Source organism: Cydia strobilella, chromosome 7, assembly GCF_947568885.1.
Source record: "Cydia strobilella chromosome 7, ilCydStro3.1, whole genome shotgun sequence".
Lineage (NCBI taxonomy): Eukaryota > Metazoa > Arthropoda > Insecta > Lepidoptera > Tortricidae > Cydia > Cydia strobilella.
This window is the reverse complement of record NC_086047.1, coordinates 13,005,381-13,024,714: the sequence shown is the minus strand read 5'-3', so window position 1 is coordinate 13,024,714 and position 19,334 is coordinate 13,005,381. Positions and strand designations below refer to the sequence as shown.

The following is a 19,334-nucleotide window of genomic DNA, read 5'->3' as shown; positions in this document are numbered from 1 at the left end:
AGACTGTGTGATTACTGTTTTGGAACTTTATAGCTGCAGCGTTGACGCGGGCGATGTTGCTGCCTATTAAGTTGGTGAATTGCGTTGATGTCGTTACAATATCACTGTCAATCAATCAATCAATCAAATGTTTTATTCGTGATAAACTTAAAACTAAAATTACATACAAAAGTATAACTAAAGCTATAGGAACTTATTATTTCAGTAACTCTGCTTCGTTAAGCTCCTTGTGTAAGGTGTCGCTGTTTAAATAGCGCCTGCTAACGCGTTAAAGAATCATGGAATTTGCGTTTTCCCGTATCTTGTAACTTGATCCACGGGCAAGATGCACGGCCGAGGCCGGCCTTACGTATTAGGCATGCGTATGCGCGCAGCGTGCGCAATGAGCCCTACTCCACTAGATAATATCAGTAGTACTCGCGGCTTGCTTCTACTCGTACGAGTAGGCGAACGATTCTTGGATTTTCTTCAACTCCAGTTGGTACGAGTAGCTGAACTTGCTACAGGGTCGTTTGAAGTGGTAGAAGTGCTCGTTTGAGGTGGCGTGTGCTTGCTCTGCATGTGAATCGATGGAGTCGGCTAGTGCTCCTTATGCTTTTGGCTATCAAAATTATTATAAAAAGTATAAGTACTAGTTGAAAAGTTTTACTATTACATACAATACATATTAGAATTTGATAATTATTACAATCAATTAGTAGCGCTGTTTTAATTTTATTCTAATTTGAAATACTTTTGCTTTGTTGCTTGTATATTCAATCACTACAAATATTTACGAAATTTAACATTGTTTTAGTTTAAAGGTTTCTAAGAAGATTTTTTTATTTTCCATTCAACGCCGAATTTGGGTCAATGGGTTACATCATACTTATCAGCCGATATGATGATTACCTATTGATGTTCGGACTGACTACTTCACTAAATAAAGGGCTTGGTACTCGTTTTTTAATTTGTTTTGTTTAATAAAATAATGAATTACTCGTAATAGCAGTTTTAATATCGGTATATCACCCATTCGCGGCGTATTTTACTACCTTAGGTTAAACTAAGGTCGAGATAGTACGATGGTCCAGATAAAAACATTGTCATTGTAAATTGGTTTTAATGGTTAAACACTTGTTTTTTCTGTTTATCGCATGCATAACTGTAATTCCCGGCGTGTTGGCTTTTTCAACGTTGCCTTATCGGTTCCGTGGGAAATGACTACATTGTGCACGTAAACGGTTTGCTGAGACAACGACAATGCCAAGTTAATTTATACAATCCTATATGCCGTGGCAAAATGGTAAGGGTAACATTGTCACAAATAAGCTAAAGAAAAACTGTAGGTAGTGCTATCACTGACACATTCAATGATTTTTTTTTTCTATGTTTCATTTCATTTGCCTTGAACAATAAAAACATACCATAGATTTAAATATTGTGTCAATAAATTTTGTAATTATGGCTTATTTTAGTTTTAAATGCAATAAACATAACGCACAATATTTTTATACAAAAAATGCAACACTTAGTAAATTTATTTATTCTTTCCCTCATATGTTAACACATGACAAGTTCATAGTAACGTCGCGTTATCAGCATCATCCTAAATCTCAAGTCCACTATATTAAGGTCTAAGTTAACTAAACCTATCTGCACAGATAACTTGTCGAGATTACGTTTTGTTTTACCGTTACTGAAGTTTTAAGCATTTTAACATTAAGGTTGTTAATAGCTTGCCTACAGTGTATTATAAGCTGGTAGCGTTGTAACGGAGCCCCGACCGAGAGAGGTATTTGTGACGCAGGGTAAAAAGTGGCAGTGGCCATATTCGTGGTCTAACGATTATTACTTGGACCAATGCGGAGATGCGTCCGTAAACTCGATACGATTTGTTCGGCCTTAGGATAAATGGCGGCGTAACATAGAACATAGCTGATAATATATCAGAAATAATAATATCAACAAAAATTATTATCAATATTGTTATTGGTGCCCATGCTGAATGGCCTCCGGTGAAATCCGCAGCTTTCGGAGCCAATATTTAAACATCAACAATACCCAGTACTAAAATAAGGGATGAATATTACGTTTTGGGGATTTCTTTTTACCAGACATACCGGTCAATTCGAACAACGTGATAATACGAGATCTAATAGATACGTTATAGTTTAGTTCTCAACTAGTTATCTTTTGCAGTTCGATTCGAGAAACCAATTGTCATTTCATGCTACAATTATTGTGACGTTTTGGGATATCCATTAGATATCCATTGGATGTCTAAGTAATATCTTAAAGAGATCGTTCAAGAGGACATTCGGAATCGCGGAAATGTCAAATTTATCTCGTTACCGTTTCTGTTTCATATCTAATGGATATCTAGATCATTGTTTGAATTGGCTCGTACGTTTTGGGAATTTCTTTTTACCAGACAATTCCACAATGGAGTCGGAACTACCACCTCGTTTGATCCATGAAGTGAAGTTGCTATTTACTTGATAATTATTTTATGTTTTATCACAGGTATATATGTACCTATATGGAAATTTGTTCAGAAGGGACAATAAAATATTTAAGTAGGTACTAAAATTTCTAACACATTTTTTAAAGCATGTAACGTAGTTCATTAGCAATTGAAGGCATGTTTACAAAAACAACATAACTACACTAGACATGAATTTACAGGAAACGAAAAAAACTAAATGTCTTCTTATATATTAGTTATTGGACATAAACATTGTATAGGTGATTTTAGTAAGTGGCCAATAGTTCCGAAATATACGATTACATATTTCAAACACCAGTGTTTTTGGAAAAAAATTGAAAATTAAGTTCGTCACTTATGCTGTTTTTGCAAAATTTTGTTAGTTATGTTCTTTTTGTAAGAAAATAAAACAAGTTTCTATAGAAATTATGTTTTGTATTCTATCAGAGAGGTACAGATTTATCTTACTTAACTAGTGGATTTATTTATTTTATACAGATTTTGGACAATTGGGGTAATTTTTGGACACTATCTTTTGCTCTACGTATAGATCCTGCTTAGACGAATGCTATGATACCAAAAACTCAAATCCGCAAAAAATGTTAGTTATGTTGTTTTTGTAAACATGCCTTCAATTATTTTGTTATTGTTTATATTTAACATAGAAGTTTATTTATAAATTTAGATATTATGTAAGTTTCAGTATTATCTATTCTATATATAGGTATATATATAAACGTAAAAGTCCTGACTGACTGACTCACTTAAATCAACGCCCAGCCCAAACCGTTGAACCTAGAGAGCTGAATTTTTCACAACAGGTAGCTTTTATGACGTTAGTATCCACTAAGAAGGGCTTTTTCAAAATTCATCCAATAAGGTGGTGAAAAGGGGGTTGAAAGTTTGTATGGAGATCAAACATTTTATTAAGTGCGGGACTGAAATCTTTGTATCATCATCATCATCATCATGTCAGCCAAGGCTCGCCACTCCGACCGTATAATATTTATATAAATATATAAATATATTTATATTTATATTATATAAATATATAATCATATTTATATTTATATTTATAATAATTATATATATATATATATATAATTTAAGCATTTATTTTCACGTCACAATAAATAAAACAGTAAATAACATCCATGCATAGATCGTGATCGGCAACGCAGGCTTCGTCAAGTGGACACAAAAGCAAATCAGCAACAGGCTTCGTCATCGACTTACAAATGATGTAATCCGCAACAGGCTTTGTCTAGCTTAACCACTAAATTAAACTATTTAGGCTATGGTGCCACCCCGGACCGTAGCCGGCCCAAACGTCCCCATGACACTGGCAGCGTTGCCCCGTTGAATTGCCAAGGAGATCTGTTGGACCAGGTACGATCCGGAGCGAGGATCGCAACCCCTATCTCTCAGTCGCCGACCCAATTCCCACACAAACTCCTTAGCCTCCGCACCCCAAGGTCCTGCAGTCTCCACCGCAACTGGTATAAAATCATACATTGGTTCCAAGGCAGAGTACTTCGTATGCTTCTGTTTAGCCGCATACTCCGCAGCTGAACCAGCAGCACCGATGGTGTGACTCAGATGGGACGTGGCAAAGGTGCTAACACACGTTGCGTCCCATAAGAGGCACCGACCCTTCTGCCAAGGAACCAATGTAAGACCATCTGGCCTTTTGCCATCAGCCCGGCTCAATCCCGGAGGCTCCAGGACACAGGGAACATTGGCTGAGACTAAAGCCCTGCGAACTACCTCATTTATCGCATGGTGACGTGAAAAACGCCCAGCGCACCTCTGACAACTAAGGCCATGGTGACCGTCCTCCTGAACCATGGCTCCACATATACACCTATATATAATTACCGTTTATATATCTTTGTATAAAGGTATATTATTAGCATAGAAGAAAAGTAATTTCAGCTATTTTAAAAATTCACCCCTTAAAGGGTTTGAAAGTTTGTATAGGGTTCAAATTTTATTTTAAGCTAGGAATTAGAAACTTCGTAAAAAGGTATATCATTAAAAGAGAAGAAAACTGATTTTAGCGTTTTTGAAAATTCATCCCCCAAGGTGATAAAAAAGGGGCTGAAAGTTTGTATGGAGATCAACATTTCTTTGAGTGCGGGACTTGAATCTTTGTATAAAGGCATATTATAAGAATACAAGAAAAGTATTTCAGCGTTTTTAAAAATTCATCCCGTAAACTGGTTAAAAAGGGGTAGAAAATTTGTAGGGGTCTTAATTTTACTTCAAGCTAGGTACTTGAAACTTCGTAGAAAGGTATTTAAATAAAAGGCAAGAAAACTTATTTCAGCATTTTTGAAAATTCATCCCTCAAGGTGGTAAAAAGAGGTTGAAAGTTTGTATGGAGATCAAACCTTTTTTTGAGAACAGGACTTCAGTCTTTGTATAAAGGCATATTATTAGAATACAAGAAAAGTAATTTAAGCGTTTTTAAATATTCATCCCCTAAAAGGGTTAAAAAGGGGTTGAAAGTTTGAATCCATTACACATGCTTATTGAAACTTCTTAGAAAGGCATTCTATAATATTACAAAAAAAGTTATTTCAACGTTCTGAATAATTCTACCCCTAAGGGTGTTAAAAAGGGGATGTAAGTTTATATGTAGTACAAGTTTTCGTTTTAGCTAGGAACATGAAACTTGGTAAAAGGGCATTATATTAAAATAGACGAAAACTGATTGCACCGTGAAATAAAACTATGACCGAACCGAACCGAAGACAATATTATGATTGCACCGTGTTTGAAAAGTTTGTATTAATAACGTTTGCAGTGGGAACGAACATTTTTTTTAAATAGTAGACTTGAAGATGTTGATAGGGATTATATCGAGAACAATTTTTTCAGTTAGGGCTTGAAACTTCGTACTTTGTGAAAGACAAATTTCATGCGTTGTATATAATTATTAACAAATGATTAACCGTCCCTTACTGATATCTTTTGCTGCATAATGTTCTATGCTCATGTAAAATATATAACCACCAACATACACATCTACGCGTACGAAGTCGCGGGCAAAAGCTAGTGATTGTATATTAATGAAATATCTACAGTAAATATGTTCTTAGTTTTTTGGGTTCCGTAGTCAAATAGGAACCCTTATAGTTCCGCCATGTCCGTCTGTCTGTCTGTCCGTCTTGCTGTCCGTCCGCTTTGCCGTGTGATCGTTAGTGCTAGAAATTTAACATGGATATTTGTCAATATAGCCGATATAGTGGTAAAACAATCTCTAACAGACCTAGAAAAAAAATGGTATCTCACCTACACGTAAAGTGATTGTTTTTTTTCTCGCTTCAACTCTATGGTGTGGGGTATCGTTGGACAGGTCTTTTAAAAGAGCTTATTTTAAAACCAGCCAAGTGAGAGTCGGACTCGCGCACGAAGGGTTCTGTACCATTACGCAAAAAACGGTAAAAAATCACGTTTGTTGTATGGGAGCCCCACTTAAATATTTATTTTATTCTGTTTTTAGTACTTGTTGTTATAGCGGCAACAGAAATACATCATCTGTGAAAATTTTAACTGTCTAGCTATCACAGTTCATGAGATGCAGCCTGGTGACAGACAGATGGACAGACAGACGGACAGACAGACGAACAGATGGGCAGCGGAGTCTTAGTAATAGGGTCCCGTTTTTACCCTTTGGGTACGGAACCCTTAAAGTTCGATGAAAACTATAGTTAAGCCGTTTTTAGTTGTCGCAAAAAGTTTTCCTTTCTTAGTAAAAAGACGCATAAAGCGCTGCGAAGGTACACTCTATTTTACTTGTTATGTACATACATGTCACTTACTAATATCCTCCGTTCAAGGCAGCCTATTGTGACGGACGGTAGGTAACTACGTAACCCGACATTGAGCATGGCCTGACATGCTCTTGGCCGGTTTTTAAATATTTATTGTGATTTGTTTTTATTAGATTACCGACCGACGCTCAAAAACATTCACGTTTCAGCACTGCGATAACTAGATAGAGAGAGCCGTGGCGCTATTGCATACTATTAATGAAACTAGTAGTAAGTCATGCATAGGTAGCTAAATGTAAAATTTAACCAAAAACTCAATACAAAACGGCGTTTCATTTTTTTTCTTTATTATTATCCAAAAGGAAACGACTTGGTGAGTGATATGCGACACGTGATGGAAACTCACTCTCACAATGACATAAACACAAGCCCCTGTTACATTGCAAAATGAGCTTTGAGATGTACCGCGTGAGCTTGATTTCCAATTTGTCGTTTGCATGCAGTCGTACAGTCTGTGAATCCTAAAATAATATTTCAGTTCGAACCACTTCTGAGGTTGCGTAAGAGATATTATCAAAGTTACGGCGTAAGGCAAGCAGGCGCAATAGAATTTTATAATATTTTATAACACGGATAAATTAGGGGGTTGAGACAGGTGAGCTTCTATGAAATCCGATTAGCACTCCTCTGTAAGACTAGCTTAACTGGAAACTAAATTGCTATCGTTTTATTCACTCGAAGCAGTATTCCCTCTTTCTCGGCCCATAATTAATTGAAAAGAATAGGAAAGTATTTTTTGCACGCAAAATATTTATGTTACACAAACTGAATTTTTTTTTAAATAGACAAACTAGTCAGAATTAGGTATAGAAAAATATTGATATTTATTCAACAATTTCAATTTTGTTTTCTTTTGAGGTTCCGGTATCAGTAGGTTATTCAAAAGCTTTTTTGCACCACCTTATAATTTTTCTGACTTATTACCCTTTCCTTATAGCAACGGTCCTCACAACCAGGCACACAACACTAAACTGAGAGGAACTTGGTCCTTTTTAAGGTGAAGGATCTTTCTCAACGGCTATGCCAAATGTTCCATTAATGTGACATGATCGATATTTAACACTAAGAATACTAGATTAATCCAGTCACATATTATCACATGACTGAGTATTTCTATATTTGTATGGATAATCAGTAGGTACTGGCCTAGTATAGCCTTAATTTCCGATCAGTACCCAATCTTCCTATTACGGCGCGGCGCCAGCGATGTGTCCGTCTATCTGTCGCTACGTGAGCAGTATATTATATACTAAACTTATTTTTTTTTTTTTATGAAATAGGAGGCAAACGAGCAGACGGATCACCTGATGGTAAGCGATTATCGCCGCCCATGGACACCCGCAACACCAGAGGGGTTGTAAGTGCGTTGCCCGCCTTTAAGATGGGAGTACGCTCTTTTCTTAAGGTTTGAAGGTCATATCGGTCCGGAAATACCGCAGGCGACAGTTCATTCCACAGTTTAGCTGTGCGAGGCAGGAAGTTTCTAGAGAAACGCACAGTTGAGGACTGCCAACCATCTAAGTGGTAAGGATGGTAATGTTGTCGCGTATTTAAACCTGCAGTTATTTCATTAGGTTTGCTAACGTTTACTATATGCATATGAGTTGACGTTGTCATTAAGGCACCTCGGTTGTTCAGATTCCTTGCGTTTCTGGACTTTGTCAAAGTTAAAAAAAACTATTTTCAGTCCTCCGTCTTGGTCGATATTCTGTAAAGTTACACCCCAGGCCAAAAGTATGGAAACAAGCTTGTATTTCAATAGAAAAGTGTGATCTTTTAAGCGATGGATTTTATACTACTCATTGACAATTTGGTAAACATAATAATAGAACGTTTTAAAAGTAAATTACTCTGGCTGTGATAGTTGCCAATTCAACATTTTGTCATGTAATTAAAGGGTAGGTATAATTATGTAACTTTTTCCTACTTAATTTTTTTAGCTTTTTGACAACATTTTAGGATGTTTTGATATTAAGCGTGTATTTTTAATCTTTTGGGTTTGCCTAATGTAAGTCTTAGTTTACAAATATATACAACAAAGAAAGAAACATGAGATATTAAAGAAAACAACGTTGTTTCCATACTTTTGGCCTGGGGTGTACGTTAACGTAAAGATTTTTCCAATGAGACGTGGATATTAAAGTTTTATTGCAGTAAGTGTCATACTATTGGCATCTAATAATTATTAGGCTAGACGTGGCGTTTCTAAATATAGACAAAACAGGTTGTCCACCATATTTTGGCATACCTACTGTAGGTACTAGTTGAATAACTTTAAATCACAGATTCACAGCCTATAAAAACATTAGGCAGGTATTTAATTTTCATAATAATGTTATCCAAGTAGGATGTCGGGAATCGCTTGAAAAAGTTAATACACACCATTGCCACCGCTCGATTGCTCGACATGATTGCCCATTGCCCTCACCCTGACCAGTCTCGTTAATCAACGGTGACATTCAGTATTGGGGTCATCACCAGAGCTTTCTTTAACATAATTTTCGGCCGACATTTCACTGACCGCTCCCCTCAATTAATTCTAAATGTCATACGTATCGGACTTTTTGGACAAAAGCGTTTAAGGGATAAGACATCAGCGGTTTTTTTCCAGAGCCGAGAGAGATAAATATTACGCAATTTATACCTATAACTTTTGTACAATTAACGTATTGTCCCCGTAAGCCGAACAATTTTGTTATGCAAACAAGTACCTACAGAAGAGTAATGGAAAATCCAGTTTCATAAACCATTATTGCCATATATTTTATAATGGATATTTCATTTTCGTTTCTTTTTTTCTTGTCTTGCAATAGATTTATGTTCGATACGATGGAGACAATCAACTATGTCTGTCACGTTTCTACAAGTAGATTTGTTTTCACTTATATTTGTACTTACCTAGGTAGGTAAGTGAAACTGAAAACATAAGTGAAAAATATAATAGATTCACTCATCGAAACGTTGGTTAAGTAAGCTATAGTTTACTGCATTTTTACCCGCTTTCTTTCATCACAGAACACTGCCCTCGACATTTTGCGGCGAATCCATCTGGACGCGTTACGCAATGCGCCCGCGCTGTATCATTAACGTATTCATTAATATCGGGAGCCCTCAATCAACGTGGACGTTAACTCCACCTGTACGCGATCTAAGGCTGTATTTACACCTTTTTGTGAGGGTTCCCGAGTAGAGAAATAGTCTGGGTACCCGTGCGTGCCCTTGTTTATGTTTATGCGATAGTTCAGTTATCGTTGAGTTGATTTCAAACTAAATGATAAAACATTGAGAATCTGTGTTTATGTTTCAACGATTAAAGTTGTGTAACCTTAATTATAACTGAAAAATGGCTGGACCGATTTTAATGATTTCTGATTTGTTGGATTCGTCTCTGGCCCGATTAGCACAATAAGTATAAAAAAATCACGAAAAAAAAGTGAAGCAACGTATGACTGGCTGTAGGTACTTATTCGTAAACGTCATCATGGATATAGTTTTCTAGGTTCTCGGGTGCTGATTTCAAACTATAAGACCATTTTTGAATCCAAGATGGCGGACAGATACTTTTTAGTAAAAGTAGTCTTTGGTATCGTTTTCTAGGTTGTGAGGGTGTAGATTTCGAAAAGTATGGCATTCATTGCTTGGCCATATGAAGTTCGCCGGACCATCTTCTAAAATTTTCAGACAAATTACTGAAGTAGACAGTTTTTTTCATCAGGAATTTGTCTGCCAAAACATTCGCCGCCGATATTTTAATACAAAATGTATTAACATAATCTGAATCATGTAAACTAATCGGTAGTCACTTGCAGAGGTGTTTTGAAGAGCTAGGTAAATCAGCTAGACAGACGGATGCTGCAGACAACCCGTCTATTTGTAAATGACGGGAATACCTAGACGACATCATGTGACAGATTAAAGTTAAATATAAAATATTCGCTCGCTTGCGACGTTTTTATGAATACAAACTGAATTAGCAATGTATTTCCGGACGTCGAGTTTGTAGGAGTTATTTTTCGTCCGTAAACTTATATACGAATAAAAATAATGTTGTCTGCTACGCTGTCCTTATTATAAATGCTATTTTTACAAATCGCAGATTATTTGAACTAACTTTTATTTAAAAATCGATTTTCACAGACTTCTTTTCATAATCTTTTTATTTAAATATTTGCAGTTAAATACTTATACAAAAATATTTAACAGCAATGGAGCAATTCTGAAACTATTAACTTAAAAATATTGTTGGAGTGTTACTAACTTCTTAGTATTCCGTTCCGAAGGATGCCAAATATTACTTAGCTTCTACTGTCTACCTACATGAAATATATGAAATGATATTTCATCATTATCATTACAAGTAAATACTGTGACACTGCCCACTCTTGCGCAGGGAGTAACGCTCGGGTCGGATATACGCGTTAGTCGCAAGGCTACGGTTCGAATCCCGTCATTGTCATCGATCAATACCCGATATGGTGCCCATTACTGTATGGGGACTCTAATAGCAGGGATCACCGCGTATGTAAGTGAAACTCGATTATAAAGATAATAAATCATTATAACTATCTTTCTTATTGGAATTGATAAACGATGAGCCGGAAGAGCAAAGTTGAGATGTTATCAACTGAAGGTTCAGACGTCTCATTTCGCGAAGTTTACAATAATGCTGTTTTTTTTTATCTAGTCATAATTTTATTACAAAAATATACTAAGTAGGTACATATTTTTACATCTGGTCATATCGTGTAAAAGCCATGATAAGTAGATATCTACATATGCTAGTTGCTTCCGAACTTTATTTAACTTTAAACCGCTGTAAATGCGTATCATCCTTTATACTATTACAATAGTTAAATGCAAAAGATTTCTGAAATGATAAGGTACCTTATCATTTCGTATTCATTTTACGCTTGATGAAGACAGCATGTCATGTATGACTATAACGAGAATGGCAATTAATTATGTACAGTTTGACCTAATCATAATATATAATATATGCAGATAAATGGTAAAGTCATCATCATCATTTAATTGAATGAAGTTGTAATGGTCGAAAATAAAAAGTGATTCAATTAAGCCCGATTTAAATACTTGGGTGTTGTTGAAATTAAGGAAATTTAACGTAATAGATACTTATATAACGTACCTAATATACTTACCATAGTAAATACATGCATATTTTTGTTACCAATCGCAAAAACACTTAGCGTCTCAAAAGAACCCGACTTATGCGACAGTTTTTGCACTCTACTTACTTGTACGTGGGCAATACTGAAAGTTTCTGTAATGAGCTACGTAGAGATCACGCAATGAAATAAAAGATTTGTTGTTTGAAAATATAACTCTTTAACTCTTGTTTAAGTTACAATTTATTTGGGTGTGACGTACCATTTCTCGTGCAAGTGCACTTTGTACTGTTTTTACTAGGTTTTATAAATTTCCGCTTACATATTTATCTTACAGATGATAATCGAGAAGGACATCTTTCAATAGCGACTGAATTAAAATCGCAGTTGTGGGCTTAATAATAATAAGTTATAAAACTGAGTTAAAAACTAAACATATGAGTAACATCCTATAGGTAACCTATGTTGGACAAATCATTTTGATTTTGAGTCAAAAAGTAAATATACTTTTTTTGGATGACATGGGTTTAGTTGTAAAGCTTTGATTGAAAATAATAGACAAGATACTAAATTACAATTATAGTACACAATTGTGTTTTTTTCGTAGGTACGTACCTTTTTATAAGAATTTCCGCGAGGTAGTAAAAAAGCCGATTTTCATGATGTTTTTTTTATACTTCCAATATTATTTAAGTAAAGGTTACAAATAATTTTGAAACAATGTCAAGTGATGCATAAGAATAGTAAAAAAAATTCAATATAATTGATCTAAAGTTATAGTTTTCCCCTAATTTTAATTTTCCTATTGACTGCTATTTTATTGCACACAACTGTACGTACATTATTTTTATAATTTACATGAAATTACCATTGCCAGTTGCAAAACTGAAAACACGCGTTCCTCTCCCCTTTTTTAGGTTTTTTTTGCATATTTAGCGATTCCGCCGTCTATTCTCATTTGGATAAACCTGTAGAGTACCTAAGTACCTAGCTAATATCACCTTTTTCATAAGTGCATTTACACGTTTGTGCCTCCGTTGTTTTAATAAATAACTAAAATAAAACTCTAACCATATTACGTATGTTAATATTTAATAGGACAGTAAAGCCAGCGGAGCGTTGAAAGTATAATGGACGCCTGCCGGGGCGTAACGGCAGTTCAAAAATTAAAAGATCTTACTGTAATTGGATGAGTATTTAAACAATTAAAAATTTACTACGAAAGTAAATAATAATAATTTAAATCAATAATAACACCCAGCTGCAAAAGTGCATGAACACTTTATCAATGAATTACATTCATAATGTGTCCATGCACTTTTGCAGTTCGCTGTATCTTGTACCTACGCATTTGAATGCTGATAGTGATCCTGCGGCGCTCCTCTACAAGGCGAAGACGGCATTCGTTGGTGGAAGACGGTAGTCCTACCACTGGTTAGTCCATCATCGCTCCTGGATCCCCCGGGCCAGGTGGCATGGTTAAAAAAAAGTTCGCTGTACTTACCTATAGAGGTAGATAACTTGTTGCTTTAGTTGGTCTGTCATCTCGTAACTAAAGCTTCAGCCTATGTTTCGGGAACTTATGCCTAAGGCTGACGGGTAAGATATTTAATTTTTCGCATAGTGAAGACGCAAACAGTTATTGAAAACTTGTTGTCTAGTACCTTTTAAATAATGTAGAGGCACTCAGCGTGTTGGTTATCAAATTAAGCTGACAACAACAATACAACAAACGCTAATCAAACTATACCACATAATAAAATACGTGTAACGTGTATGGTCGATAAACAGCTATATATTTATTTATTTATTTATTTTAAACTTTATTGCACAAGAACAAGTACAAAAGGCGGACTTAATGCCTTAAGGCATACATGTATTATACGTATTAAGTAATAAAGCAAAATAAATCATTTATTGATAAATTGCACCTTGAATGAAGTATGGTGTCGGTCGTTCACCTTTCTGCAATAAAAAATATCTTTCTGGTAAACAAAACTAGAATACATATAAGTAATAAACTGAATTTATCTGTTACGGTAACAGAATTTACGGAAGTAGTAACTTGGGTATAGTGAACGTAATATATTTTGTGCCGATCTCTCAAACGACTTCGCGAATTGGTGCAAATTACATTTCGTCACCCTAATACCCCGGCCACATACTCGACGAGTGGCATGGGAAGTAGGGAGAGAAGTAGGCAGAAAAGACGCTTACTTATATTTAATTATTTAGCTTTGATTAATCATTGTAGACTAAGAACCTACCGAAGTGATCCATAGTGACACCGATGTGTCGTCTCCCTCTTGACATTTTTTCGTTTAAACATCCATAGTATCCATACTTATTCACGACTTAATGACATTATGAGTCAAGTACGATGGCGCCACCAACAGAAACCATAAGTTTATAGCATTGTAATCAAAATAGGCATCTGTGACAATTATGATGTAATCACCAATTGTTCGAAGAACCACAGGTATTATACGATTAGTATGGAGTGCGTGTTTTATTTTATCATAAACATAAATTACGGATAATGTGGATATATTTAGGTTGATTAATGACGTTTTTGCTAAACAGTATGTACAAGGTACTAGAATCATTTTGCGCTAAGTGAACAAGTGATGAATTCGTGGTCATATTATAAACTCTATCTAGATATAGTTACTAGGTTATTGGCGGAATAGATACGTTTTCTCTTATTTTTTGGTGTAAAACCCATCATCACACTAAAAACTTTTAAGAAGAATCCCAAAGAGCCGCATAGTCTAAGAATTCTGAGTGTTAATTTTTGGGTGACAGTTCTTCACCACAATTGTACCTCCAAAAAGTTTCACGCGATGGATGCGACTAACGAGCCGCAGTTTGCTGACCCCTGCCCTATCGGTATAAAGAAAGGATCCCATATTACACTTATTAGCGTAATTTTTTACACAATTTGCAAAAATAAAGTTATTTGTCTTAACAACAAATGAATTAATTCTGAAAACTTGATCATTAAAACAAATATCGATTAGTGAAATAATTTCTTTGAAACCCAGATATCATAAAAAAATTAAGAAGAAAACAAAAAAAGAGTAGACAGATGATATCCAGAGATATAAACAGACCGTGTAAACATACCTACAGGCGCCTGCTCGTGCCAGCCAGCATCTCGACCCGAGTACATCTCGAATAATATGGAGTACGGAGCACTCAAGATTGTCTTGAAAGCTATGATGATGTGTATAATTGAAGCTAATTTATCACAGGTACTTGAAAATTTAAATGTTAGAACAGGACAGGATATACTGGATCTCGAACGAAGGGAGAGCGCCAATAGTTCGAGGGTGAAATGGGTGCTATCATCTGCACTCGACTTTTCGTTTCGACTGAAGAAACTGAAGAAAGTAAATTGCTTACAATGCTTACTATCTATGAATTCTAATAAAACATATAAAATGAGATAAATAAAGCAACCAATGCTATAAACATGTAAGTAGTATGTTTTCTTATAAGTACCTTTTTTTGAGCACTGAAAGTATGAAATAAAATGATTGTCATTAGGGAATTAACTTGTACTATTTTGGCTACGGAACCTTAAACAAAACATAACATCGTATTCAGATTACGAGCTAGTTACCAAGCGTTGAAAATACTCGAATCGAAATCGTAAATATCATTGTTTAGGTTTTTCTCACATCAATCAGTGAATGTGATTATCTCAGAAAGATAGCAAAACACTGCTATTAGCAAAGCAATTAATAGTTTGTTATTCATTGGACTCAAAACTAACATCCCGAAAATTCTAGTTCCTTTACTTTTCTGTTGCCATGTCTTACAAAATAGGTTTGAATACCTACACGTACAATTTATAAATAGGTAAGCATAGATATACATATATTTTGATTAATGAAAGTGATCATTTTTTAAATGTTTTGACCGTTTTAGTTAATAATAAGCATTTGCACGGGCAAGGGCAGCATCCGCTCGGTGTATCCCTTACATTTCATTAAAGTGTCAAAAGGGTCTCTACGTGTTGGCATCGGCTCCGCGGCAAATATTTTGACACCGGGTGGCCAAACATTTCACCACAACTTGTGTGAAAATCCGAAGGAGCTGAAATCTGGATGACAATGTTAGTATTATGGTACTATGGCGTTGTAGTTGGAAGTCGAGTGGGTACTAGGAACTGTTGAACAATGTTGAATACCATATTGAGTTTAGGCTCATCACTCATCAGAATTGCCTCGATGAATTTATTTTGACTGTGTAAAGAAATCGTGTGTGTGTAGTAGTCGGAATTGATTATCTAAGACATACCTAAATATTTGGTAATATCAAAAACTACAAAAATGAAAATTTGGCATAATATATATTGTGGCTTCTGTCATCTTCCTAGTTTCTTTGTCAAATGAAGGAAGACAAAGCATCAGTAGTGAAGTTTGTCAGCTCAATGACACCGGGTGACCCGCACCTCAATGAAATGACGTCACGCTACGCCCTAGTTGCGTCCTGTCCGATCACGTCTAGTGAATTGTTTCTATTGTCTGATTGATGGTTCAGGGTCTTAAATTAAACCAAAATGTGTAGGTATTAATGATTGTAAATTCGGCCACTACATCTACAGAATAGGCACATATTTAAGGAAAGGAAGAGCATGTCGTCATAGTTTCGACAATTTTAATTAATTAATGATCATAAACTGAGTTGCACTCATTGCCCTCGATGCATGAAGTCGTTTCGTATATTTTTTTTATTGACTGCGCAAATAAAACTTCAGTTTGCGGACTTAAGACTGCAGAAGCGTTTGAAAATTGGAGATGATTTTGCCCAAGTATAGTAAAAAGAGCATCTCTCATTATCACCATTACAAACAAAAATTCGGTTTTTTATTCAAACGAACAGTCAAAGATTTTCAATATAAAAATAGTTTGCTAAAATTCCTTATTTAATGAATAACGTAAATCCAAACTATAAGTTTTAAATGAGTGTTATCTTTGAATATAGCGTGCTTTGTTTTCTTATCCAAGCGTGGTTAAGAAGGGTGCATAAATAAGGGCACAGCCTCGTAGACTAAAATGGGCTCGTAATGGCCACTTGTTTCACGATACACCTGCCATAGGACATGGTAAAGGGACCTATGCGTGGACCTTGCCGTCTATGGTTTTAAAGATTACATCTTACTATCTTAATGGTAAAATACTATATTCAAATGATGTGACAAGAGAAGATAAAATAGAATATGGATATATGTAAAAATATGGTTAATGTATATTCTCTATCGACATCTTCAATTTGTAGCTGGTGTAGGTACATAGAAGCCGCGATGAATTAGGATATGTGTCTCCAATATCTTCATGCTACAGATCAGCATCCATACAAATTACTTTACTATAGACTACCATATGCTACTTCAGTCAACCTCAGTACTTTTTGTACCGAGACTGAATGAAATGGCAAGACACGTTCGTACGTTTCCATGAAAATACGATGGAAAATAATTATGCACTACATCTGTACTTGGTTGAAGTGGTTAAGTAGAGCATTTTTAATCTGTAAAATTTATAAGTAAGATCTTGGCAAACATAACAGAAACACAACCTGCTAGTAATATATTAACGTAGTCCAAATAAGAGACTACGAATATATTCCAGACAGACTAAGATGATAACGTTTACTGGAAAATGTTTACTTGATTTGAATATATGCGTGTTTTGTGTCGAGAACTGAGTGTTTTACCCTACTTGTTTAAGATATTTAAAATAAACGTTAGGTTATTGTCTATCGCGGTACCTCTTTGATATAGCTGGAATAATTCAAAACATTACTCTATTTGGAACATATGTTCAGATGCTCTAGTGACGTGAGCGGTTTAAATCTTATTAAATATGTGTTCACATGGAGATCGGAAGTAGCGGAAAAAACTTATACTAAAAGAGCATACAGGGTGTCCAGTGATACGTGTATGTGCTATCAGGGGAACACCTGAATTAGTGTTGACAACGAAAGTTATTATAATTATACGTGTTCCTAAGCACTTACCGAGGTAGGAAATAAGACACCCTGTACGCACGTTTCCATCACCATGTGGGCGGCTTGCCATCGCCAGACACTATCTACACTAGCACTCACTGTATCCCGGCTTGTAGACTGCCCTGATCCTCCGCAGCAGTTTCCCAGTCCTCTTCAGCGGCGGGCCTAGCGCCACAGCCTGGTGTCCGTGTCTTTCGGCAAAGACTATGTAGTTTCTTCTATTTTTCAAAGGGACTTCGAACCGCCCCGTGCACTCGCGAGGGTCCTGAGGCGGGAGTTTCAGTCGTAAGATAGAATCCTCCCGTGGCCAGTGTCCTTGCTGCCTGAGCACGCGCTTGATCTGGATGGTCGCTGCGTCTTTGGACAAGGACTGAATGCGAGCCTCAAAGGCCGCGGGCGCACGGTAGGCCCGCCAGGCGACGTCGGCGCGCTCGCAGTAGAGGCGTCTTGGCGCGGCTAGGGCGCTAGCGGCGAGGCAGAGGAGGGCCCAGTACGCCGCGCGAGCGCAATTCATCGCGCCATCGCCGCAACTCGTCCACTGGACGCGTGTGTGCCTCTCGGCGGGCGGCTCGCGACTGCGGCTGAATCACTCGCTCCGCCTACACCGAAATAGTCTGAGATACGGTTCGCACGCGACGCACACTTATCGGAGATATGCCTCGTAATTAGTAGGTAAAGTGTCGATAGCGATTGACGCCTCAGGGGAGGTGCTTATAGATTATCACCAGTTTACAATATGGACCATAATTTTCAATTATGCTACTGTTTGTAGGTATGAATAATACTCTGTTGTGTCTGATGTATCGTGTATGTATATGATCTACAGTTGAAGAAAAAAGACTTAAAATCTCTATAGATATCACGAAAAGTCAAACGTATAAGGTAATTTTTTCCGTGCAGGTTTATTCTGCCTAAATAATAAAATAAAAATGATGTTTTTCTACATTACAAATATGCTATATGTACTTCCTATAAAACACAAAAATTAACCACATTTGACTTTGCGTAAATCAAACACTGCCAGTAAGCCTCAAAGCATCGAAGCCTCCGTAGGAAAAGTTTTCTTCTAACGGCCCGTAGCGCCTCTACGGCTGTAGCGCGTAGCTTTGACCTTGGCTACTCGTGACCTTACTACAAAGTACGTCACATTACTCGTACTCACGTTGTATGTACGGCCACTATCTCGACCTGGCATTTCTATATGTAGGTAATAGTTAGGTAGGTAATGCATAAACATTTTGTACTTACTAAGAACTTTCAGAAGGTTTAAATTCATAATTTATCTAAGTTAAACTTTAGATTAAATTCCAAATAGGTAAGAAAATATTCTAAGGCCAATATTAATCCGGCCAAAATTTCTCACAGGACCTAACGGTGACCGATTTGTCTCACATCCGGCGTAGTAAACGGCCAGGTAGCCGGTTCATTCAAGAACGAACGAACTGAATGACCGGTGTTTTTTACACCTACAAAAACACCGGAATAAGGGTTTGAGAACGCACGTGCGTTTCTTTCTTTGTCGGTGTGTCGCGTAATGGTAAGGTTTGGGCAGGTCGGAGAACATAGTTTGTATGTAGAAATTTGGTACGAACCTACCACATATTTTGTATGTCTTATATAAATCTTTTTAGGGTTCCGTACCCAAACGTTAAAAACGGGACCCTATTAATAAGACTCCTCTGTCCGTCTGTCCGTCTGTCTGTCACCAGGCTGTATCTCATGAACCGTGATAGCTAGACAGTTGAAATTTTCACGGATGATGTATTTCTGTTGGCGCTATAACAACAAATACTAAAAAGTACGGAACCCTCGGTGGGCCAGTCCGAGTCGCAATTGTCCGGTTTTTATTATTATTATTATAGGTTGTTAAACTAGGTATAGGTA

At 36.4% G+C, this 19,334-nt stretch overlaps 1 protein-coding gene across 3 annotated transcripts in view; it reads right to left on the bottom strand.

Moving 5' to 3' along the window:
- LOC134743242 (protein vein) overlaps positions 1-18,038 on the bottom strand; it is a 111,297-nt gene extending 93,259 nt beyond the window's left edge. For 2 of the 3 annotated variants that reach the window (XR_010127999.1, XM_063676648.1), the window contains exon 1: positions 17,550-18,037. Coding sequence is in view for 2 of the 3 variants with exons in the window: in XM_063676648.1 (XP_063532718.1) it covers positions 17,550-17,964 (415 nt within the window). In the remaining variant the exon portion in view is untranslated. Of the gene's footprint in view, positions 1-17,549 lie in introns of all 3 variants that reach the window. The other variant, XM_063676650.1, reaches the window with a different exon arrangement.
- Positions 18,039-19,334: the final 1,296 nt, after the last annotated feature.